The sequence below is a fragment of the Pelmatolapia mariae genome, linkage group LG10_11, assembly GCF_036321145.2.
Source record: "Pelmatolapia mariae isolate MD_Pm_ZW linkage group LG10_11, Pm_UMD_F_2, whole genome shotgun sequence".
NCBI lineage: Eukaryota > Metazoa > Chordata > Actinopteri > Cichliformes > Cichlidae > Pelmatolapia > Pelmatolapia mariae.
In genome coordinates, this window is record NC_086236.1 from 56,744,472 (window position 1) to 56,768,335 (window position 23,864).

The 23,864-nt window shown below is 38.2% G+C and overlaps 4 protein-coding genes across 4 annotated transcripts; all 4 read right to left on the bottom strand.

The window, feature by feature from the left end:
• Positions 1 to 3,132: 3,132 nt before the first annotated feature.
• Positions 3,133 to 5,672, bottom strand: LOC134635464 (DLA class II histocompatibility antigen, DR-1 beta chain-like). Its single transcript, XM_065471764.1, has 5 exons — positions 5,630 to 5,672; positions 5,178 to 5,367; positions 3,985 to 4,266; positions 3,755 to 3,865; positions 3,133 to 3,506 (listed from the first exon to the last, which is right to left on the bottom strand). Exons 2-5 carry the CDS (start codon positions 5,293 to 5,295, stop codon positions 3,481 to 3,483), a joined length of 537 nt encoding a protein of 178 aa, XP_065327836.1. The 5' UTR covers positions 5,296 to 5,367; positions 5,630 to 5,672; the 3' UTR covers positions 3,133 to 3,480.
• A 1,208-nt stretch (positions 5,673 to 6,880) lies between these two features.
• LOC134636220 (H-2 class II histocompatibility antigen, A-U alpha chain-like) lies at positions 6,881 to 8,345 on the bottom strand. The gene is made up of 4 exons (XM_063486102.1): positions 8,267 to 8,345; positions 7,485 to 7,748; positions 7,115 to 7,396; positions 6,881 to 7,023 (listed from the first exon to the last, which is right to left on the bottom strand). The coding sequence occupies exons 1-4, from the start codon at positions 8,343 to 8,345 to the stop codon at positions 6,881 to 6,883; spliced, it is 768 nt and encodes a 255-aa protein (XP_063342172.1).
• A 6,617-nt stretch (positions 8,346 to 14,962) lies between these two features.
• On the bottom strand, positions 14,963 to 19,392 carry LOC134635465 (DLA class II histocompatibility antigen, DR-1 beta chain-like). Its single transcript, XM_063484847.2, has 4 exons — positions 19,181 to 19,392; positions 15,558 to 15,839; positions 15,328 to 15,438; positions 14,963 to 15,079 (listed from the first exon to the last, which is right to left on the bottom strand). The coding sequence occupies exons 1-4, from the start codon at positions 19,347 to 19,349 to the stop codon at positions 15,054 to 15,056; spliced, it is 588 nt and encodes a 195-aa protein (XP_063340917.2). The 5' UTR covers positions 19,350 to 19,392; the 3' UTR covers positions 14,963 to 15,053.
• A 1,508-nt stretch (positions 19,393 to 20,900) lies between these two features.
• LOC134637058 (H-2 class II histocompatibility antigen, A-U alpha chain-like) lies at positions 20,901 to 22,439 on the bottom strand. The gene is made up of 4 exons (XM_063487380.1): positions 22,361 to 22,439; positions 21,541 to 21,804; positions 21,171 to 21,452; positions 20,901 to 21,083 (listed from the first exon to the last, which is right to left on the bottom strand). Exons 1-4 carry the CDS (start codon positions 22,437 to 22,439, stop codon positions 20,941 to 20,943), a joined length of 768 nt encoding a protein of 255 aa, XP_063343450.1. The 3' UTR covers positions 20,901 to 20,940.
• Between the last annotated feature and the right edge of the window lie 1,425 nt (positions 22,440 to 23,864).

The window sequence follows — 23,864 nt, forward strand, 5'->3', positions numbered from 1 at the left end:
TGCAGCTGACCAAGGTATTTCCACTACTGTTTAAAAAAAATAAACAAATGCAATCAAGTAATGGTCAGTTAAATAGTTTTCAGTACTTTATGTTTTAATCCCAGAGTCACTTCAAAAACTCTGGCCACCTACCATCTGTAGTGAGTGTATTCAGATATGAAAGTGACTCTGGACCAGATTCAGCTTTTTCGCTGTCTCTGAAAGGCTGTCAGTTCACTGTTTATCTCAGTTGTCAATGCCAGGTAAGAAGCATCCACCTGGCATTTACAGTTCAGTACAGAAACAACTTTAGTGAAGGTTACAAATGATCTTCTTATGGCGCTCTGACAGTGGACTCATCTCTGTGCTTGTCCCGCTAGACCATAATATTCTATTAGAGCGATTAGAGCATGCTGTAGGTATTACAGGTAGTGCGCTGTGTTATATCATATCTAATACACTCCAGTTTATTCATGTAAATGGAGAGTCTTCTTCACACACTGAGATTAATTATGGAGTTCCACAGGTTTCCGTGCTGGGACCAGTTCTCTTTACATTATACATGCTTCCCTTAGGTAGCATTATCAGAAGGCATAGCATACATTTTCACTGATATGTGGATGACACCCAGCTTTATCTATCCATGAAGCCAGGTAACACACACCAATTAGTTAAACTGCAGGAATATCTTAAAGACAAAAAGATCTGGATGACCTCTAATTTTCTGTTTCTAATTTCAGATAAAACCAAGGTTATTATACTCTGCCCTGAAAATCTTAGAAATATAGTACCTAACCAGATTCTTACACTTGATGGCATTACCTTGGCCTCCAGTTACAATGCAAGGAACCTTGGAGTCATTTTAGACCAGGAAATGTCCTTCAGTGCACGTATTAAAAAATATGTAGGACTGCTTTGTTCCATTTGCACAATATCTCTAAAATTAGAAATATCCTGTCTCAGAGTGACGCTGAAAAACTAGTTCATGCATTTATTACTTCTAGGCTGGACTACTGTAATTCGTTATTATCAGGATACCCTAAAAACTCCCTGAAAAACCTTCAGTTAATCCAAAATGCTGCAGCAAGAGTACTGACAAGTACGACAAAGAGAGAGCATATTTCTCCTGTATTGGCTTCCCTTCATTGGCTCCCTGTTAAATCCAGAATACTGCTCCTCACATTCAAGGTCTTAAATAATTAGGCCCCATCTTATCTTAATGACCCTATAGTACCGTATCACATTTCACTCTCGACTGCAGGCTTGCTTGTGGTTCCTAGAGTATTTAAAAGTAGAGTGTGAGGCAGAGCTTTTAGCTTTCAAGCCTCTCATATTTGGAACCAGCTTCTAATGTATATTTGGGAGACAGATACTGTCTATGCTTTTAAGATTAGGTTTAAAACTTTCCTTGTTGCCAAGCATATAGTTAGGCCTGGATCAGGTGACCCTGAATCCTCCCTTAATTATGCTGCAATAGGTGTAGACTGCTAGGGGGATTCCCATGATGCACTGAATTGATTGATTGACTGGTTACCGTACTTTCTGGACAATAGAGCGCACCTGTAAATAAGCCGCATCGGCTCTATTTTTAAAATTTTTTTAAAAAAAAGATATACAAGCCGCACCCGGCTATAAGCCGCAGATATCTATGATGAAAAATTAGATATTTACTGCATGTACAGAACGATTTTGTACTGTAAATGTACATGTATGTACTTGAACAGATTCTTTCCGAACAATGCATTTTAACACGGCACCAACTTTGCTGATTAAAACGGAACAGAACCAAGAGAAAATAACCGCTATTTATTTACCTTAATTTTTCCTGTATTTGAAACCACAAGTCATTTTAATCATCTTCGCTGAAACCCATGAAGTCGTCTTCTTCAGTGTCGGAGTTGAACAGGCTCAGAAGCACTTCATCACGTCTGTCTCCATCAGTCTCGCTCTCCGTGGCACTGTCATCCTCCGGTGAAGTTGGCTCTGAAGGTGCGCCACTCTCTTCCCGCTGCCGCCTCCAACGTCTCACCATAGACTCATTGACGCTAAGCTTGCGGGCAGCAGCGCGGTTTCCCTCCTGGTTAGCAAGATCGATGGCCTTCAACTTAAAACTTGCATCATACGAACTTCATCGTGTGGTTTCCATGATGAAGGGGCGAGGATTTGAAAATAATTACCAGTTGGTAATTTGTTGTGCGTGTTCTATCTGCTAAAGAAAAAGTAGCGTATTCTTCTTTGCATTGATTTTTCATCTATCTTGTTTTTTATTCTAATTCTGGTTAGAGTGCCCCTAGTGGTGGAAGAAAAATCCACAGAATAGCCGCACCTTTGTATAAGCCTCATGGCTCAAAACCTAGGAAAAAAGTAGCGGCTTATGGTCCAGAAAATACGGTAATTTATGTCTTTTGTCCTGTCTTCCTCCCCTCACCCTGGTTGGAGGTTTCTTCCTGACAGAAGGGAGTTCTTCCTTCCCACTATCCCCAAAAGTGCTTGCTCATAAGGGGTCATATGATTGTTGGGTTGTTCTCTGTATGTGTTATTGTAGGGTTTACCTTTTCATATAAAGCGCCTTGAGGTGACTGTTGTGTCTACTGTAAAAACTTTACCTGAAAAGGACTTCAGCCTCTGCTGTTGAGACGGACTACACCATGATGCTACAGCAACACATGTTCTGCACTGTTTGTCTTTACTGCGATGGGCCCGACTTACTAAACTAAAAAATGACCAGCAGATGGCAACAAAAATTAATATCATATGCATTTTTAATTATTTTACTATTACCTACTGTGATCACCTTTAAAATTCTTAATTCGTAACCTTTTTTAGTTAACGTTAACGTGATGACTTCACCACACAACTCAGTTTATCGTATAGTTTATATATTTAAAACTTTGATATTTCACATCAAATAATCCTTATCTTGCCACATTACTTTTGAACAACTGGACCCTAGGGAACTACAAACCCAAATTTATCCAGTTCACACTTGACAAAGAAAAGCATAAAATCTTTAAGTTAAAACAGCTGGAACAAGAAAATGAAGAACATATTGCACGATGCAGTTTCACATTAAGTCCATAAATAAATCAGCTTGTTACAATAACTGAATGACTAGATTAATAAAATATATAACTCTTTTATCCAAGCCCCAGATATACATTTTTAACATTTTCAGTAATATTAATAAAACATTTCACGATCAAGTAGACCTTCAAACCAGCAGCATCTCTGTCAACATGAACATTTACAGCCCAGACTCTGAGAAATCTAAATAAATTAATTAAATCATTAGTTACATTGTTAATTTAGTTGTGATGTTTTATAAACAAAAGTCTTAAGTCATATGTTTATTTTTTGCTGAATATTTCTGAATTCTCCAGTCTCAATGGACAAAGTATAAGTATCTTTTCCCAATTGGCAAACTCAAAATGATTTTTTTCCATTTGCTGCCATTGTTTCTTAGATGATTCCACCTTCAGACAGTACCTCCAAACAGGTAGATTAACCTGTTGGCACCAAAATCCGGCCTATACAATAATAAAAAGAAGACAGAGTTAAAATGTATCGGTTTTAAATAATAATAATTTTGTGTTAATGTGTTAAAATTGCAGTTGCTACAAAGTGCGGTAGAGTTAGATGTGGAAATAATGACTGTTAGAATAAACAGCTTGTTACCTACAGAGCAAGTAAACTAGTTAGTCCTTAAATTCACTAATATAATTGCTCAGGTTACAGATAGAGACATTAAGGAGGTCACGTTTGTCATGTTTCTCACTTGTAGTGTTCCGCTTGTAGAAAACAGCTCCACCGAGTACAAACACCAAACCCAGCAGCAGCCCTGCTACACCTATAGCAATCTTATTCTTCTCTGCCTCAGATGTTGGATCTGAAAACACGTATATTACTATATTACATTTATATACTGTGAATTTCATACGTCTTATTTAATAACAATATCATAAACCAGGATGAGGTCCAAGAATAAGCTTCCTTTCACTATCTTACCCCAGTCATAAAATTTGGGCTTCATGAGGCTGGCGTGCTCCACCATGCAGCTGATGTTCTCTCCAGGTTTGGGTATAATCTCCAGGTAGGAGTGAATCTGGTAGAGCCAGTTTCCGTTGGGTAGCTCCTCAGTGGACGTGACATCAGATGTTGCCTCCTTTCCGTCCCTCAGCCATGTCAGTTTGATTTGTTTGGGATAAAAGTTGTACGCGCTGCACATCAACATGCCTGGATGTTCACTTTCTGCTGACTCAACTAACCTCAGCTTGGCTGTGGGCTCAACTTGTGGAAAGAACAGACAGTCAGAACGATTTGGTATAAAATTAAATACCATCGGTTAATACTGATTAGGCATTGCAGCAATAACACAGTTTCTGTAATAATTCTTATATGCTTCTCTGCAGCTTCTTTTTTCCTGTCATCCTCTATTCCAATAGAGGATGCATGCTCCCAGTCGGCCAAAAAGCAAACCAAAAATCAGATTTAAATTTAAAAATTGACAAAGAAAGCACAACAAAGCACACTCAAGTGCACTAAAGAGTAAACAGTTAAATATGTGGTATTAATCTTCTGTGAGTAAATGATTTATTAATTAACAACCATATTGCTTTGCTCTTATTACAGAGACTTGGTTACAGCAGTATGAATATGTTAGTTTAAATTAATCAATCCCCTGAGCCATACCAACTGTCAGAGTCCTCAAAGCACAGACCAAAGAGGAGGAGTGGCAGCAATCTTGCACTCAAGCTTTTTAACCATAGATCCAGATTTACAACTTCATAGATTTCATTTAAAAGAGTAACTCTTAGCATTGTAAACTCTAATGGGAAAAGTCTAAAAACAGTTTTATTTGTTGTTAACTATCATTCGCATGGCCTTTACTGAAGGGTCCTAGCTGAATTCTTAGACTTTCTAATTTATTCCTGAGCTCCGATAAAATAATTATAGTAGGCCATTTTAATATCCATGTATATACTGAAAATGTTTAGCCATTTAAATCAGCTGTGTTGGTTCAAGGACACATCTAAAACCTGTAGGGACACTGGCCCTCGAGGCCTGGAGTTGCCCACCCCTGCTGTAGAGCACCAAGCTGTTAGCTAGTGCTTTATTTATATCACAGAAATAAGAAGTGTAACTATCAATGGCTGCTGGAATCTAAAACATTATTAGTTTCAGAGATTTTCTATGCTCACCTGGTCTTGAAAGCACATTTAACACTAGCGGGACGTTGGTTCTGCACTTCTCTTTGTTCTTTTTTTCTTGTTCCAAGAAAGGTATGTTTTTGTTGAGTTCATCTGCAATTTCCTTCATTTTCTCTGTGTAGCCGACATTTTTCCCCAAAGTGCTGTTGTACTGAAGCTGAAGCACCTTATTAAAGTAGATCTGTGCCAGATAAACAACATCATCTTTGGAAGTAAACAGGCAACGAGTCAAACAGTAACCAAAGGAAGCATCTGTAACACAAAGTCAACAATTAGCTGATGCCGAGATGCTCATGTGTGTTGTCTTCTCACACACAACACAAGCTCCAGTTTAACAATCTTAAACGTTAGCTTGTGTTTAATTTCTCTAAAAAAATCAATCAAACGCCTTTTTTATTTTTACTGTAAGACCGATAAACAGCTATTATCTTAAAGTTACTTACCTGCTCTTGAAAATAAGAGGAACAGACTTGTTAGCAGTAAAGTGCAGCGAATATGCATGGTGAAAAAATAGGAATCACGAATGAAAATAGGAAGAAGTCTGATCTTGTAGTAGAAGGAAGTGAATCGCCAGATTGAGCAACAGTATTTGTTATTCAGGCTTTGAGTAGGCGTGGTGCTCTGTGGGACATGTTTTACTTTTATTGTCGGATTTGTGCAGACAGTAAAGCTTTTTTTAAACACAGACAATGCTGCAACAAGTCGTAATTTTTATGTAATATCCACAGACTTTGCCCTGATTCTTTTGAATTATTAAACACAACCCAAAACAAGCATTGCTCAAGTTTGAAGTTACTGAAAAGATTTATATTTGATTTTATAAAACTCATTGGTTTTGTATTCATCTGAACACCAGCAGGCTGGCAGCTTATATATGCATGGTAGACTGCTGTCAGCATACAAATATGTTTTTATTTGTAATAATACTGATTTTAGTGGACAGTGTGTTCATTTAATGTGACATAAGAGTTTTACAGGTTTATAAACCAAAGATAAAGAGCTGGAAGACAATACAGTCATTTTTTTCCCAACAAAGATTTCTTTATTTTGCTGGTACAGAAAAGAAGAATAAATAACAACCAAAGTTAAATAAACAATACAGTTGGTTTTTGGTCACTGACGAAAATTTGCTTTATTGCCCAATTATGGCAAACTATATTTATTGTGCATATAATGCAAGAAAGGAATTTAAATCCAGTCTTCACTACTTGAGAAAACCTTGTTACATTTTACTGCTGCTTCCTAGAGACTCTGTTTTAGCACATTTTATGTAAAATTCATAATAACAAGCTACTTTCTTGTCTCAAGCATAGCCAGCAGCTCCATATCTCTTACTTGGCAAACGTTTCTGCCCTTCCTGACACAACCCCCAAGGGATTTGTGTCTCCTGCCAGGATCAAACCAGAGATCATCTGCTTGTTAGAAGAATGTGCAAACCACTACACTGCAGAGCTACTACTGCAGATGATGACTACATGTTAACTAAAAGTGCTGCAACAGCCCAAGCAAACAACAGTAAATTATTTTAAGGAAATAAAAAGTCGAATTTCCTGTGTGTCTCTGAAACACTTCTCACAATAAAGACTGGATGTGATTAGTGGATACTGTTTCTAAATGTAAAAGCAGAAGGCCTCCCTCGTATATATATTCATTTATATATATATATATATATGATTTTCATGTGTGTAATCTCTCTAAGATAAATAATTTTTTTTGTTTTCAAGTCCTTTGACAATTAAAAATGTTCCTGTTGCGACTCCCAGCAGGCCCAGAGTCAGGCCCACTGCACAGAAAACATCCAGTCCAAGACTTTCATGGCTGTTCATTATTTCTGTTTCTGCAGAAGACGAAAGCAAAAGCATTGTCATTACTGACAACAGTAAGCATATCTTTTGATTTTATTTTTGTTCATTAGGGCAAATATTTACCCCAGATTCTTGTTTGGGGTGTCTTCAGTGCCGAGTGCTCCACAGTGCAGCTGTAAATGTCGCCCTCGCTCGGGGTGAACACCAGAGTTGAGAACTGGTGGAAGGTTTGATCTTTATTGGGAAAATACCGACTGAGCGACACCCCTTCAGACACTGGATGGCCGTTTTTGGTCCAGCTGACATTGATGGAAGGTGGATAAAAGTCATTCACAAAGCAGATCAGACTGTTTTCAACTCCCAGCTCGACTTCATCTGCAGGGTAAAGCATGCTCTCAGGGGGGTCTGTAGTAGGATCAAACACAATTATCATCATCAGATCTTATCAGTAATGTTACAACATGAAGTTAACACAAGAATAAAAATCCTTTACCTTTATCTTCAGGCGGATCTTTCTCCTCTACTGTCCAGTATGACAGAAGTGCTGGACATGCTCTCTTGGCTTTTAGTGCATTGTTATATACATTCAAATTCTCAAATGTTTCACTTGGGTTAAATATAAAATACTGGGGCACCGTATATACAACTTCATGTCTTTCGAAATCTGTATACATAAGCTCCTCAGCATCAAATTCATACTGTGCCTCAGTTCTCCCATCATCAAAGCAGGCCACGATATAGGTAATTTCATGTGAAACTGAGAAAAAAAGACAAAAAATGCAAACAAGAGAATAACAATAAATGTATTAGTATGAATAGAATAGAACAGAATAGCCCTTTATTGTCACTGTACATGAAATATAAAGAGTAAGACAGGAGTATTAAATAACAAACTAAAGGAAAATAAAGGAAACATGTAACACATTTCATAACATATCAAATCATGTTCGGCTTGTAATGCAGGTTAACGCACGAATGAACCCAGGTGGAAGCACAATCCTAACCTCATGCAGTGCAGTTAATGATCTAATGATCTAATATAATACTACACAGAAAAATAGGACTGCATCAGGAAGAGCAATGATGAAATACATGCCAGTGAAGCTGGATGTTATTGTTAACCTCACAGTAGTATTAGTGAACAAGAAAATTCAAGTTACCAGACGACCTGTTTTGTTATTTTAACAAAAAAATAGCCACAAGTTGTGAAAATTTTAAAATACATTGAATAGTATGAGTTTAGAGTAAAGGAGTGAATTAGAAATTCATCCTTACTTTGAGAGAAGACACAGAAGCTGTTGAGCAGCAGGATTACGAGAGCAGAGCGCCTCATGTGTGAGCTGCAGGTGGCCATCATCGGAAATTCCCCCACTGGTCCAAACCGAACAAAATGCAAACTATGATCTTTTTCAGGGTCAGTTAACAATAAAGCCCGGCTACACCTTCTTAGCACATGACCACTGATGGTAATACAGCAGTCTAACCGGTTGTACAGGCGAGATACCTCAGAGAGATCGTTTGCCAGTAGCTACATAACTTTCGTGCATTCACTGTCATACAGAAAAGTTGCCTAAGAAATTCACATGATGTTATGAAATTTATTACACCATTTTTTCGGCTTTACCGCAATTCTGCTCCACGTTTCAATACTTTCCGACTTCCTTATCCTGCTGTTAAAGCTCATTCTGAGGTTTTTGTTCTGTCTAAGATGGGTCACACGTTTAGTTTCTTCAAAAAAGAGGAACCGTTAAAAAAAAATAAAAAATTGCACTATAAGCTGTGTTTTTCTTATACTCCATTAAATTGTGTTTCCCATATAATAATAATAAAACCATGCTGGAAACAATGATGGTTTTATCCACGTTACTCCACAGAAATCTGTACATTTGAATTGATTGAGTATACAGAAGTACTAAAGACCCTAAAAGCAGAAGTGGTGTATAGTGAGTGAAGTGAGTGTCCACAGTTGCCAGCTTCACAGGTCCCTGTGGATTTCTCATGTTCTCACCAAAATGACTCTGTACTTTCAGACACGCTGGAGGCATTTCCATTTTTCTTAAATATTTCCAAAGGAGATTTGTAGTGAAGTTTCCTTTCACTGCATTGTTTACGTCATGGTTTCTGACTGCTTCTTCTCTTCCTCTGTCAGTTTTTTGTTGACTTTGGTGGAACAGCTGATCCAGTGATTACTGGCAAACCTCAGGCAGCACAAAGTGTATGTAAATGCCCTGAAGTCTGTTCCTTTTTTTTTTTCAAGTTTACTTCTTTATAAACATTTCCAAGCAACAGCAGAGTTGCTAGTTTAATCGGCTTACAGTGTTTTATAGTAAGTATTAATACGTTTAAGCAAAAAATGTTCCTAAGTCAAGTGAACTCTTTAAACTCTTTAGACTTAAACTCTTTGGGCTATTTCACAGATATGCTAAGCCTAGTTTTAAAATAAACACTTTTTTCTTTATTGGAACTCTTCATTGAATGTTTTTCTTTATTTTCACACTTGCTGTTTCAGAACAAAGACACCAAACAAATCATTCCTGAACTATAGTTTCAGCGAATGTTATAGACTGAAAATTGCATGTACAGTAAACACTCTGCATCAATGTTTAATAATAATAATAATAATAATAATAATAATAATAATAATAATAATGTATACTTTATTGATCCCCTTGGGGAAATTCCTCTCTGCATTTAACCCATTCACTCAGTGAAGCAGTGGGCAGCCATTGGGCGCCCGGGGAGCAGTGTGTAGGGACGGTACCTTGCTTAGGGGTACCTCAGGGTAATCTACATTAAGGATTAAAGTAACATCCACATGACTGGTTTTCCAGCTGAATATTACACTGTATCACTGCCCCTGTGGGCTAGTCTTCCTCCTATAATGGTTGAAGTTTTTACAATAAGGAAAGATTAATTATATATATTATTATATTTTCTAACTAGGCCAAGGTTGTTTTATTTGCAAAAAGCATGTCAGACAAAATGATTAGATCCTTTGTATTTTTTTTACATTTTCACTCAACTGCCCTTTTGTAAGGTATAACTTACTAGTATCGGGTTGCCTTCAGAGCTGCTTTAATGCTTGATGGCACAGATGCCTCAGAGATTTCAGTCCATATTGACATGACAGCATCACACAGTTGCTACAGATGTGTTGGCTAAACAACCATGATGTGAATCTCCTGATCCACCACATCCCAAAGGTGCTCTGTTAGACTGACATCTATTCACTTGGAGGCCATTTGAGGACAGTGAACTAAGTTTAGTGTTCCAGAAACCAGTTTGAGATGATCTCAGCCTTGTGACATGGAGTGTTATCTTGGTGGAAGCAGCCATCAGAAGATGGTGGTCATAATGTTTAGAAAATATCACAAGCATTATTACGCCAGCAGTGGCTTGAACTGTTGATACAATGTAGGGTGAATCCAGGTTTTCATGTTTTTAACAACAAGTTCTGACTCTACCATCTGAATGTTACAGCAGAAATCAACTCATCAGACCAGGCAACAGTTTTCCAATCTTCTATTGTCCACTTTTGAGTCTGTAAGAACTGTTCCTGTTCTTATCTGACAGGTGTGGCACTCGGTGTGGTCTTCTGTTGCTGCAGTTCTCTTTTGCAAATTTTGGTTGTAACGAGTGGTTATTTTAGTTACTGTGGCCTTCCTATGAGCCCAAAGCCATTCTGCTATGTCCTTTGACATCAGCAAGACATTTAAACCCAAAGAAATGCTGCTGATTAGATATTTTCTCTTTTTTAGACAAAACCCAAACCTTTCAGATAGATGGAAAAATCTCAGTACATCAGTAGTTTTGGAAACACTCCAGTCTGGTACCAACAACCATGTCATATTCAAGTTACTTAAATCACCTGTCCCCCTTTTGATTTGACCATGCTCGTGCCCAATGTTCCCTCTAAGCTGCGCGCGTGCGCAATTGTGCACTGGTGGCACGGTCTCTGCGCACAGAAAATCTGCATTGCGCACAAAAAAAAAATCTAACCTGAATTGAAATTAAAATTAATACTTTAACAATTCTGTTTTGCAGTGTTAGTCAGTAAGTGGCTGGCTGCTCCCGTATGGGATTAGAACGATGCCACCTTATCCCATAGTCCAGCCAATAATGCGATTCACATTCGTATATACGCAGCTAATCAACGTCGTTGACAGGCTATGACAGCGTCCTTATGTGCCGACACCGGTGTTTTAGCTAGCAAAGCGGCGTGGCTGATGTGGAGTGAAGCCACATTAATGACAACGTGTACAACCATTGGAGATGTGAGCAGGTCAGACGGAACAATTGATGGAAAAAGTGTGGACTTTATACCAGTTTTAAAATTGTGTTGATAGGCCACGTAAAACCAGAGTTATGATAAAAATATATGCAATGTTTGGTTTTCTTCCTGAATACTGTCGTTGTTTATATTTACTGCAGGAAGAAACGGTAAAAACTGCGTTTTATAAGGAAAACGCTCGAAAGCACTCTCTGCCTGTGAGCAAAAACCACACCCTTTCCTATTGGTGGAAAAATGTCGACCAATCAAAAAATGATGTGGTAACACGGCATCGGGGGTAAGTTTTAGGAGTGACGGCGGTGTTTTGAGATGTGAGAGATTTGCGACGTTTAGCGCAAATCTTGTGTAGTTAGTGTGTAGTGTAGTCAATAGTTTTGTTGTGTGTCAGAACAATGAGGCGACTACTGAATGTTACAGGTGTTACAGGAGTGATACATCTCCTGTTGTCAGGCCTGCAGGTATCAGCTGTTGTTCTCCTTTATCTCATAGTGGACAGAAATTATTTTTTGGAGTGGCACAAATAATTTGTGTGGCATCAAATTTGATGCAGAACAGCTGATTGTTCTGTAAATAGTTTGAAATGTTAATTTAAAAAAAAAAAACGCCTTGGCTGCATTTTTAGGTAAACAGCTGCAAAAAACTTTGTTTGCATAACTCGGTTACTTTTTTGAAGAAGTAACTATATAATTAATTGCCCAACAGGACTCTCTCCCAGACCACAGACTCATAATACAAGTCAGAGCTTTATATTTAAAAATAAGAAAAGAAAGAAAGTTGTGTTTCAAAAATTGGAGTACAAGTTATTTTTACTTCCAATAGTGTTAACATACTACACAGGTCATGAACAAGATTTTTTTACATTTTCATTGTAAGTGGGCTAAAGCAGTTGATTAAAAGTAGTCTAACGTAAATGTAAATGCTGTAATTTGATTATTTTAATAAACCATGTAACTTGGATGGATTTGATGCTGGTGTGACCACAGTGCACACGTCTAATGTTGCTCACAGTGGTCCAAGGGACCACTCAGGGAGTTTGTGTGTTCGCTCAGATACATAAAAAATTAGAGGGAACATTGCTCGTGCCTAAGTACATTAAGGTGCTGCCATGTGATTAGCTAATTAAATATTTCTGTTACTGAGCAGTTAAATAGGTGTACCTAATAAAATGGCCTGTGAATGAATACCCCCAACCATACCTGGATGAAATGTTTAAACAAACAAAAGTTTTAGATTTAATATCAGTAGGTAAATGACATTAATGCAGAAAATTGATTTACCATCCACACCAGGGTAGCTGGGATAGGATGACATATGTGTTTGTTATACAGATTAGATAAACATGAATTTGAATAATTACACGTTTTCTCTGCAATGTCTAAATGTTATGCCCTTACTGCCCATTTCCTGTTTCCACCCAGCAGTGCTTTACAGCTGCCATTTTCGACGTGCTAAAGGTTTACCTGCATTAACTGATTTTTGGCCACTTGAGGGCGGTAGAGTAAGCTAAAAATAAAAACCCATAATGTTACATTCACTTTGTCAATTCTTCTTTCCAAAATAAAGCAGACAGGAAACAGTACACAGCTGTTTGCTGGTGGAAGCATGCAGAGTGATGCAGAGTTTGGATCAAGTTTACAGTGTGAGGAGAAAATGTGTATGATGTGAGTCTCTGTGTGTCTGTGAAAAGCTCAGACGGCAGTTTAAAGACAAGTCGACCACAACATTTTATGTAATCGGGACCAAAATCTCAGTGAAATCCAAAAGGCTGCTCTGACTAAAAGTGTGTCATCGGGGTATAAAACCTGCAGAGAAAATAAAAACAGATTTATTATAGTCTGGTAGATGTTTCCACATATGTTTCAAAGTGATGGAAAAATAACTGTTAAATATAAACATCTACCTCGGTTGTTGACACCACGACCCGCCCTGCAGAAAGGTTCAACATTTTTATAAATAGATCTTATCAGTAGATGCTGTCATCACACAAGTACTGTTTTATGTTTATTAGACAGAATCTCTCACCACTGGATTTCTTCTTGTAGTAAATGAGCCCAGCAACTGAAAACACCAAACCCAGCAGCAGCCCTGCTGCACCAACAGCAATCTTATCTCTCCCTGAGTCAGGCGATGGTTCTGAAAACACATTTATCATCACCAGCAGATTACATCTACATATTTTACATTGATGTTTAATGAATAAATATATGAATCTTTAACTTTTCTGATTAGATAATCCTTTTTCTAATGACTACAGAGTCCTTTGATGTTGTAATGTAATGTATTCACATTTAGATGACACTTCTTTTATATTATTAATAACTCTAACTGACTTACAATAACATGGTTGTCTTTGGACTTTAGGAGGAAGCTGGAGTAACTAGAGGAAGCCCGCACAGGGAGAAGCTGCAAACTGCATACAGAAAGGCCTGGCCAACCAGGAGTTTCAAACCAGGAACCTGCTTGCTGTGAGGTGACAGTGTTAACCACATCACCGCTAGGTTGCTAAATCCTCTCAGCCGTTTTTAATGTGTGGCAACCTTGACCTTTTACTCCCTGTTGATGTTCTCTCATAAAATATCAAATGAATGCATGCTGAAAAATGTTGATTGTATAGATCCAACAATAAAGCAAAGTCACATGTAAATGATAATCAGTTACGACCGTGAAAATACAGAAATATGGGTAGAAAAATGTACTTAAACTATTTGGAGTAAATGTAACTGGCATTTACTTATTATTAAGTTAACTTACTTTAAGTAAACATGTCCAAAATAGCATGAAACACCTTTTATAACATCGCTTGTCTTAAGCTGACATCTTCAAGTTTCAAGTTGATCACCTTTAAAATTCGTAATTCATAACCTTTTTAAAGTTAACGTCATGACTTTACCACACAACTCAGTTTATCGTATATTTTATATATTTAAAACTCATCGTTAAGAAGGCATCATCAATGCAATTATGAAATAAATGTATGAAAATATATCATTATGTAAATATACCACTTAATACATAATTGTAAAAATAGTGGTGAAAAAAATTCAGTATACCAGTTCTATTTTTCTTTTCCTTTTGAGTTTTTGTTTCATTTTTCCTTTGTAATCCAGATCAAATTCAGCCTCCTGCTGGGATCAGGTTAATTTTAATATTTCACATCAAATAATCCTTATCTTGCCACATTACTTTTGAACAACTGGGCCCTAGGGAACTACAAACCCAAAGGTATCCAGTTCACACTTGACAAAGAAAAGCATAAAATCTTTAAGTTAAAACAGCTGGAACAAGAAAATGAAGAACATATTGCACGATGCAGTTTCACATTAAGTCCGTAAATAAATCAGCTTGTTAGAATAACTGAATGACTAGATTAATAAAATATATATCTCTTTTATCCAAGCCCCAGATATACATTTTTAACATTTTCAGTAATATTAATAAAACATTTCACGATCAAGTAGACCTTCAAACCAGCAGCATCTCTGTCAACATGAACATTTACAGCCCAGACTCTGAGAAATCTAAATAAATTAATTAAATCATTAGTTACATTGTTAATTTAGTTGTGATGTTTTATAAACAAAAGTCTTAAGTCATATGTTTTTTCAACAACATATGTTATGTTTTTTGCTGAACATTTCTGAATTCTCCAGTCTCAATGGACAAAGTATAAGTATCTTTTCCCAATTGGCAAACTCAAAATGATTTTTTTCCATTTGCTGCCATTGTTTCTTAGATGATTCCACCTTCAGACAGTACCTCCAAACAGGTAGATTAACCTGTTGGCACCAAAATCCGGCCTATACAATAATAAAAAGAAGACAGAGTTAAAATGTATCGGTTTTAAATAACAATAATTTTGTGTTAATGTGTTAAAATTGCAGTTGCTACAAAGTGCGGTAGAGTTAGATGTGGAAATAATGACTGTTAGAATAAACAGCTTGTTACCTACAGAGCAAGTAAACTAGTTAGTCCTTAAATTCACTAATATAATTGCTCAGGTTACAGATAGAGACATTAAGGAGGTCACGTTTGTCATGTTTCTCACTTGTAGTGTTCCGCTTGTAGAAAACAGCTCCACCGAGTACAAACACCAAACCCAGCAGCAGCCCTGCTACACCTATAGCAATCTTATTCTTCTCTGCCTCAGATGTTGGATCTGAAAACACGTATATTACTATATTACATTTATATACTGTGAATTTCATACGTCTTATTTAATAACAATATCATAAACCAGGATGAGGTCCAAGAATAAGCTTCCTTTCACTATCTTACCCCAGTCATAAAATTTGGGCTTCATGAGGCTGGCGTGCTCCACCATGCAGCTGATGTTCTCTCCAGGTTTGGGTATAATCTCCAGGTAGGAGTGAATCTGGTAGAGCCAGTTTCCGTTGGGTAGCTCCTCAGTGGACGTGACATCAGATGTTGCCTCCTTTCCGTCCCTCAGCCATGTCAGTTTGATTTGTTTGGGATAAAAGTTGTACGCGCTGCACATCAACATGCCTGGATGTTCACTTTCTGCTGACTCAACTAACCTCAGCTTGACTGTGGGCTCAACTTGTGGAAAGAGCAGTCAGAACGATTTGGTATAAAATTAAATATCATCGGTTAATACTGATTAGGCATTGCAGCAATAACACAGTTTCTGTAATAATTCTTATATGCTTCTCTGCAGCTTCTTTTTTCCTGTCATCCTCTATTCCAATAGAGGATGCATGGTCCCAGTCGGCCAAAAAGCAAACCAAAAATCAGATTTAAATTTAAAAATTGACAAAGAAAGCACAACAAAGCACGCTCAAGTGCACTAAAGAGTAAAACAGTTAAATATGTGGTATTAAACATTAGGTCTCTCTCTTCTAAGCCCTTGTGAGTAAATGATTTAATAATTGACAAACATATTGATTTGCTCTTATTACAAAGACTTGGTTACAGCAGTATGAATATGTTAGTTTAAATTAATCATTCCCCTGAGCCATACCAACTGTGAGAATCCTCAAAGCACAGACCAAAGAGGAGGAGTGGCAGCAATCTTGCACTCTTGCACAGGTATGGGGTCTTCACACACCCCCGTTCTCTGCCAGCCATCGGGGCGGGGGGGGCTGGGAGGAGGTGTTGGCTGACAGATTGGCCTCCCTGCTTCTGCGAGGCCTGGGGTGGTCTGCTTGCCTCCACCCCGGGGGGAAAGGGTCACATCTCTTGGGTCTGGGTGCCGTTTCCCCCTCTGGGGGCGAGGGTACCTGGACCCGGGGTATAGAGTATGTTTGGGGAGTGCGATTGTGTGTACATGTGCATATATGTCTATTCCTACGTTGGATGAGTGCTGAGTGTTTGTATATGTGTGCATGAGGGTGGGAATGCATGTTTGTGTCTGTGTGTGCCTGTTTGTCTGTGTTTATATGTCAGGTCAGGTCTTAGACTCCACCTCTCTGGGAACACCCAGGCCCTCCAAAGTGTGGAGGCCTATCTCCCCTCACCACACTCCCTGCCGGTAACTGATGCACTCAGGGGTCGGTGCATTGGTGGTTCTTGGTGTCCGGGGCTGGGCGCTCAGGTATACACCAGCTCACTCCCGGTGGCTACTTGGCGGGGCCTGGTGCCTGTCGCTCGGTCAGGCCTCTTCCGGGGCAAAGGGGGCCCTCGAACCTCCGGCCTCGGGGCCTGCAGCTCGGTTCACTCTGGCACAGCTGGCTGCCGGCAGAGCCGGTGGGCGCGCCAGTGCAGCCCCCTCTGGCTTCTGCTCCGTGGCTACTGGGTGACCCCTCGTCTGGGGATCTCCTCAGCCCTTCCCAGGAGGGTGGCACGGATGCCCCTCCGGTGGTACTCCTTGGGCTCTCGCACTCTGGGGTCCCTGGATGTCTGGAGCCTGGATCTCCTCCATGCCTGCTTCATGCCCTGGGGGACGGGGCTATGGCCCTCCACACCCTCTAGCAGACCGTTACATGGGGAAACCTTCTGTATACAAGCGCGCTGATCCACACGGGTGTTCACTGTTCGTAGATATAAACTACACCTTTCTTAGCTGCTACTTCAAAGCACATTGTGCGCTGTCTGTGCTGCACAACAACATTCAATATTTAGTATTTATTGCTGTTTACACTTAGCTAGATTAACATGATGGTGTTGTGTTTAGTATGTTGCTTTGTTTTTTTTTTGCTTGTTTTCTCTTCTTTTTCTCTCAACAGGTGATCCAGGAGATTTTTTTTTTCTCTTTGTCTTTGTAAGTGCCCTTTCTCACTGTCCCTCTTCCCTTCTGTTTTTCTTTTCCTTCCTCTCTTTCTTTCTCCCTTTCCTATCCCCCAATCATGTCTGTCTCATCTGTAACTACTGAAAATAAAATAAATAATAACAACAAAAGTTGATCAAATGGACCAATACGGCAATGCCATGATGATCCATTTGGCAAAATAAATCCATTTGGTATCCTTGTTGGTCTTCAGACAACAATTCTGACGGCTAAAGAACCAAATGGGACAGACAAAAAAAAAAAAAAAAAAAAAAAAAGCAATCTTGCACTCAAGCTTTTTAACCATAGATCCAGATTTACAACTTCATAGATTTCATTTGAAAGCAGAACTCTTAGTATTGTAAACTCTAATCGGAAAACTCAGAAAACAGTTTTATTTGCTGTTAACTATCATTCACATGGCCCTTACTCACAGTTCCTAGGTGAATTCTTAGACTTTTTAATTTAGTCCTCAGCTCTGATAAAATAATTATAGTAGGTCATTTTAATATCCATGTATATGCTTAAAATGACAGCCTCAAAATTGCATTTAACCTGTTAGTAGACTCAATTCTCTCAAAATGTAAAAGACCCCACCTACCACATTAATCTGGATCGTGTTGGAAATGTGGCATTTAACAGTATTCCCAGAAAACCCTCTTTTTGATTAAGCTTATAATTAGGACTGGATCATGTGACTCGGAACGCTCCCTTAGTTACGCTACAATAGGTCTAGACTGCTGGCTGTTTCTGTTGATGCACTTAGCATTTCTTCTTCACTCACCTCTTTTCACCCTGTTTGTATTAATAAACTACACTGCATTTAGTCATTAGATTCAGATCTTCAGATTTATCTCTGGCTCTCTTCCACATTGTCTTTTGTCCTGTCTCTCTCCCCTCACCCCTGACTGTTCATGGCAGATGGCTTGAGTATGTGTTACTCAGTGGTTGTCTGTTTTGTGGTATCTTTTTTCAAACTTTCGCTGATATTCCTCATCTTTCTGTCTCCTTGTTTCCTGGTCATGAATTCTCTGTTAGTTCTGTTGTTTCTACTAACTGTGTTATTTTGGGAACTGCTTTTTCTTTCGTGTCCTCTGCGCTTTTTACTTTCAGTCTAGGTTTTTCTCATTTCTCTAATTTGTCCATCCATCTTCCTGCTTGTGACCAAGGTTAACAGAGGGACATCTTAATTCCTAAAACGCATCAAGAGGGCTGAAGAGCAGTAACTAAGCACGCAGGGGTGTTTCCTTTATGGAAGTGTTTTCACTTTCAACATTTAAAAGAGATGGCGCAAAAATCAGGAGAGCTTTTTATTCATCAGTAATTCATCAGTCTGGAGTGTTTAAGGAAGTTGAACACAGGGAGGTAATGATAACTCCACACAGATCCACAGGTTGGGTTTTAACTAGGAACCTTCTTTCTGTGAGGCGACAGTGCAAAACACTGCAGCACTGTTAGTAATTTTCAAAAGCTTACCAGTCACAGGACTCAGTCACTGATTCACTCACCAGCAAACTTTTTCTTGTGTACTTAAAAAACATTTTAGGGATAGTCCCTGTAGAGCACCAAGCTGTTACCTAGTGCTTTATTGATGTCACAGAAATAAGAAGTGTAACTATCAATGGCTGCTGTAATGTAAAACATCATTAGAGTTTCAGAGATTTTCTATGCTCACCTGGTATTGAAAGCACATTAAACACTAGCGGGACGTTGGTTCTGCACTTCTGTTCGTTCTTTTTTTCTTGCTCCAAGAAACGTTCGTTTTTGTTGAGTTCATCTGCAACTTCTTTCAGTTTCTCTGTGTAGCCGACATATTTCCCCAAAGTGCTGTTGTACTGACCCATAAGCACCTTATTAAAGTAGATCTGTGCCAGATAAACAACATCATCTTTGGAAGTAAACAGGCAACGAATCAACCCGTAACCAAAGGAAGCATCTGTAACACAAAGTCAACAATTAGCTGATGCCGAAATGCTCACGTTTGATATCTTCTCACACACAACACAAGCTCCAGTTTAACAATCTTAAACGTTAGCTTGTGTTTACTAAGTAAATGTAAAAAATGAATCAAACGCCTTTTTTATTTTTACTGTAAGACCGATAAACAGCTATTATCTTAAAGTTACTTACCTGCTCTTGAAAATAAGAGGAACACACTTGTTAGCAGTAAAGTGCAGCGAATATGCATGGTGAAAAAATAGGAATCACGAATGAAAATAGGAAGAAGTCTGATCTTGTAGTAGAAGGAAGTGAATCGCCAGACTGAGAAACAGTAATTTGTTATGCAGGCTTTGAGTAGGCGTGGTGCTCTGTGGGACATGATTTACTTTTATTGTCGGATTTGTGCAGACAGTAAAACTTTTTTTAAACACAGACAATGCTGCAACAAGTCGTAATTTTTATGTAATATCCACAGACTTTGCCCTGATTCTTTTGAATTATTAAACACAACCCAAAACAAGCATTGCTCAAGTTTGAAGTTACTGAAAAGATTTATATTTGATTTTATAAAACTCATTGGTTTTGTATTCATCTGAACACCAGCAGGCTGGCAGCTTATATCTGCATGGTAGACTGCTGTCAGCATATCAGGAAATATGTTTTTATTTATTTGTAATAATACTGATTTTAATGGCCGATGTGTTTATTTAATGGGACATCAGAGCTTTACAGGTTTTTTAACCAAAGATAAAGAGCTGAAAGACAATACAGTCATTTTTTTCAACAAAGATTTCTTTATTTTGCTGGTATAAAAAAGAAGATTAAATAACAACCAAAGTTAAATAAACAATAAAGCTGGTGTTTAGTTAGACAAAAATTAGCTTCATTGCCCAGTTATGGCAAACTATATTTATTGTGCATATAATGCAAAAATTTAAATCCAGTCTTCACTACTTGAGAAAACCTTGTTACATTTTACTGCTGCCTCCTAGAGACTCTGTTTTAGCACATTTTATTTAAAATTCATAATAACAAGCTACTTCTCACTGCTTTTGTGTCTCAAGCACAGCCAGCAGCTCCATATCTCTTACTTGGCAAAGCTTTCTGCCCTTTCTGACACAACCCCCAAGGGATTTGTGTCTCCTGCCAGGATCAAACCAGAGATCATCTGCTTGTTAGAAGAATGTCCAAACCACTACACTGTAGAGCTACTACTGCAGATAATGACTACATGTTAACTAAAAGTGCTGCAACAGCCCAAGCAAACAGCAGTAATTTAAATAAGGAAATAAAAAGTCAAATGGCCTTTTGAATTTCCTGTGTGAATCTGAAACACTTCTCACAATAAAGACTGGATGTGATTAGTGGATACTTTTTCATTACAGTTCATTTTTAGCCTTTAGACTGACCTAAATGTTGAATTTATTGAATGAACCATGACTTTGTGCCCCAGTTTTGTTGTTTATTTGTGTGATTTTCATTTGTATAATCTCTCTAAGATTGAGATATTTTTTTGTTTTCAAGTCCTTTGACAATTAAAAATGTTCCTGTTGCGACTCCCAGCAGGCCCAGAGTCAGGCCCACTGCACAGAAAACATCCAGTCCAGGACTTTCATGGCTGTTCATTATTTCTGTTTCTGCAGAAGAAGAAAAAAGAACATAATTACTGACAACAGTATACAAATCTTTTCATTTTAATTTTATTCATTAGGGCAAATATTTACCCCAGATTCTTGTTTGGGGTGTCTCCAGTGCCGAGTGCTCCACGGTGCAGCTGTAAATGTCGCCCTCGCTCGGGGTGAACACCAGAGTTGAGAACTGGTGGAAGGTTTGATCTTTATTGGGAAAATACCGACTGAGCGACACCCCCTCAGACACTGGATGGCCGTTTTTGGTCCAGCTGACATTGATGGAAGGTGGATAAAAGTCATTCACAAAGCAGATCAGACTGTTTTCAACTCCCAGCTCGACTTCATCTGCAGGGTAAAGCATGCTCTCAGGGGGGTCTGTGGTAGGATCAAACACAATTAACATCATCAGATCTTATCAGTAATGTTACAACATGAAGTTAACACAAGAATAAAAATCCTTTACCTTTATCTTCAGGTGGATTTTTCTCCTCTACTGTCCAGTATGACAGAAGTGCTGGACATGTTCTCTTGGCTTTTTTTGCATTTTTATATACATTCAAATCCTGAAATGTTTCACTTGGGTTAAATATGAAATACCGGGGCACCGTGTATACAACTTCATGTCTCTCGAAATCCACATACATAAGCTCCTCAGCATCAAATTCATACTGTGTCTCAGTTCTTCCATCATCAAAGCAGGCCACGACATAGGTAATTTCATGTGAAACTGAGAAAAAAAGAGAAAACATGCAAAAAAGAATAAATGTATTAGTATGAATAGAATAGCCCTTTATTGTCACTGTACAGAAAATATAAAGAGTAAGACAGCAGGAATCAATAACAAACTAAAGGAAAATTTTGTTACAAAACAAGTGAAAAGTATTCCCTCTGAGACGTGTAACATATCAAATCATGTGTTTCCAGAGTGTTCGGCTTGTAGCTTAACACACGAATGAACCCAGGTGGAAGCACAATCCTAACCTCATTCAGTGCAGATAATGATCTAATGTACTACTGCACAGAAAAATAGGACTGCATCAGGAGGAGCAGTGGATGTAAAAATCTGTGCAGAGTCAAGTATGCTGATCTGTTTTTGAAATACATGCCAGTGAAGCTGGATGTTATTGTTAACCTCACAGTAGTATTAGTGAACAAGAAAATTCAAGTTACCAGACGACCTGTTTTGCTGTTTTAACAAATATAGCCACAAGTTTAGAAAATTTTAAAATACATTGAATAGTATGAGTTTAGAGTAAAGGAGTGAATTAGAAATTCATCCTTACTTTGAGAGAAGACACAGAAGCTGTTGAGCAGCAGGATTACGAGAGCAGAGCGCCTCATGTGTGAGCTGCAGGTGGCCATCATCGGAAATTCCCCCACTGGTCCAAACTGAACAAAGTGCAAGATATGATCTTTTTCAGGGTCAGTTAACAATAAAGCCCGGCTACACCTTCTTAGCACATGACCACTGATGGTAGAGCAGTCTAACCGGTTGTACAGACGAGATACCTCAGAGAGATCGTTTGCCAGTAGCTACATAACTTTCGTGCAATCATTGTCATACAGAAAAGTTGCCTAAGAAATTCACATGATGTTATAAAATTTATTACACCATCTTTTCGGCTTTACCGCAATTCTGCTCCACGTTTCAATACTTTCCGACTTCCTTATCCTGCTGTTGAAGCTCATTCTGAGGTTTTTGTTCTGTCTAAGATGGGTCACACGTTTAGTTTCTTCAAAAAAGAGGAACCGTTAAAAAAAAAAAAAAAAACCCAACAAAAAAACGGCACTATAAGCTGAAGACCTTGCTTATAGACACACACGCACACACACATAAGGGTATAAAATCCTTTCCCTCTTGTAGTTTGGAGAGAAAAATCTGTGTCTCTTATACTCATTTAAATTGTGGTTCCCATTTAATAATAATAACAATATGCTGGAAATGATGACGGTTTTATCCACGTTACTCCACAGAAATCTGTACATTTGAATTGTTTAAGTATACAGAAGTAGTAAAAACCCTAAAAGCAGAAGTGGTGTATAATGAATGAAGTGAGTGTCCACAGCTGCAGGGTTCACGGGTCCCTGTGGATTTCTTATGTTCTCACCAAAATGACTCTGTACTTTCAGACACGCTGGAGGCATTTCCATTTTTCTTAAATATTTCCAAAGGAGATTTGTAGTTAAGTTTCCTTTCACTGCACTGTTTTTGTCATGGTTTCTGACTGCTTCTTCTCTTCCTCTGTCAGTTTTTTGTTGACTTTGGTGGAACAGCTGATCCAGTGATTACTGGCAAACCTGACTTCAATTAGCCTAAAGTCTTTTCCTTTTTTTAAAAAAAGTTTACTTCCTTGAAAACATTTCCAAGCAACAGCAGAGTTACGTTTTTAAGTTTATTATTTAGTAGTAATAAGTTAAAGCAAAAAAAATTCTTATTGGAGCTCTTCATTTAATGTTTTTCTTTATTTTTGCATTTGCTGTTTCAGAACAAAGACATCAAACAAATCATTCCTGAACTATAATTTCGGTGTGGCAGGGTGTGTCATCACTGCCAACAGCGAATGTTATTGACTGAAAAGTGCATGTACAGTAAATGCTCTGCATCAATGTTTAATCTACATTAAGGATCAAAGTAACATCCACATGACTGGTTTTCCAGCTGAATATTACACTGTATCACTGCCCCTGTGGGCTAGTCTTCCTCCTATAATGGATCAAGTTTTTACAATAAGGAAAGATGAATTATTTTTATATTTTCTAACTGGGGACATCTTGTTTTATTTGCAA

Excerpts from the sequence above, each read along its gene's own strand:
- LOC134637058 (XM_063487380.1), bottom strand. The coding sequence starts at position 22,439 with ATGGCCACCTGCAGCTCACACATGAGGCGCTCTGCTCTCGTAATCCTG. Across the intron at positions 21,805-22,360 it reads CTTCTGTGTCTTCTCTCAAA|TTTCACATGAAATTACCTAT; the intron begins GTAAGGATGAAT and ends TTTTTTTCTCAG. Across the intron at positions 21,084-21,170 it reads ACCCCAAACAAGAATCTGGG|AAACAGAAATAATGAACAGC; the intron begins GTAAATATTTGC and ends CTTCTTCTGCAG.
- LOC134636220 (XM_063486102.1), bottom strand. The coding sequence starts at position 8,345 with ATGGCCACCTGCAGCTCACACATGAGGCGCTCTGCTCTCGTAATCCTG. Across the intron at positions 7,749-8,266 it reads CTTCTGTGTCTTCTCTCAAA|TTTCACATGAAATTACCTAT; the intron begins GTAAGGATGAAT and ends TTTTTTTCTCAG. Across the intron at positions 7,024-7,114 it reads ACCCCAAACAAGAATCTGGG|AAACAGAAATAATGAACAGC; the intron begins GTAAATATTTGC and ends CGTCTTCTGCAG.
- LOC134635464 (XM_065471764.1), bottom strand. The coding sequence starts at position 5,295 with ATGAAGGAAATTGCAGATGAACTCAACAAAAACATACCTTTCTTGGAA. Across the intron at positions 4,267-5,177 it reads AAATGTGCTTTCAAGACCAG|TTGAGCCCACAGCCAAGCTG; the intron begins GTGAGCATAGAA and ends TCTTTCCACAAG. Across the intron at positions 3,866-3,984 it reads GCCCAAATTTTATGACTGGG|ATCCAACATCTGAGGCAGAG; the intron begins GTAAGATAGTGA and ends ACGTGTTTTCAG.
- LOC134635465 (XM_063484847.2), bottom strand. The coding sequence starts at position 19,349 with ATGGGTCAGTACAACAGCACTTTGGGGAAATATGTCGGCTACACAGAG. Across the intron at positions 15,840-19,180 it reads TAATGTGCTTTCAATACCAG|TTGAGCCCACAGTCAAGCTG; the intron begins GTGAGCATAGAA and ends TCTTTCCACAAG. Across the intron at positions 15,439-15,557 it reads GCCCAAATTTTATGACTGGG|ATCCAACATCTGAGGCAGAG; the intron begins GTAAGATAGTGA and ends ACGTGTTTTCAG.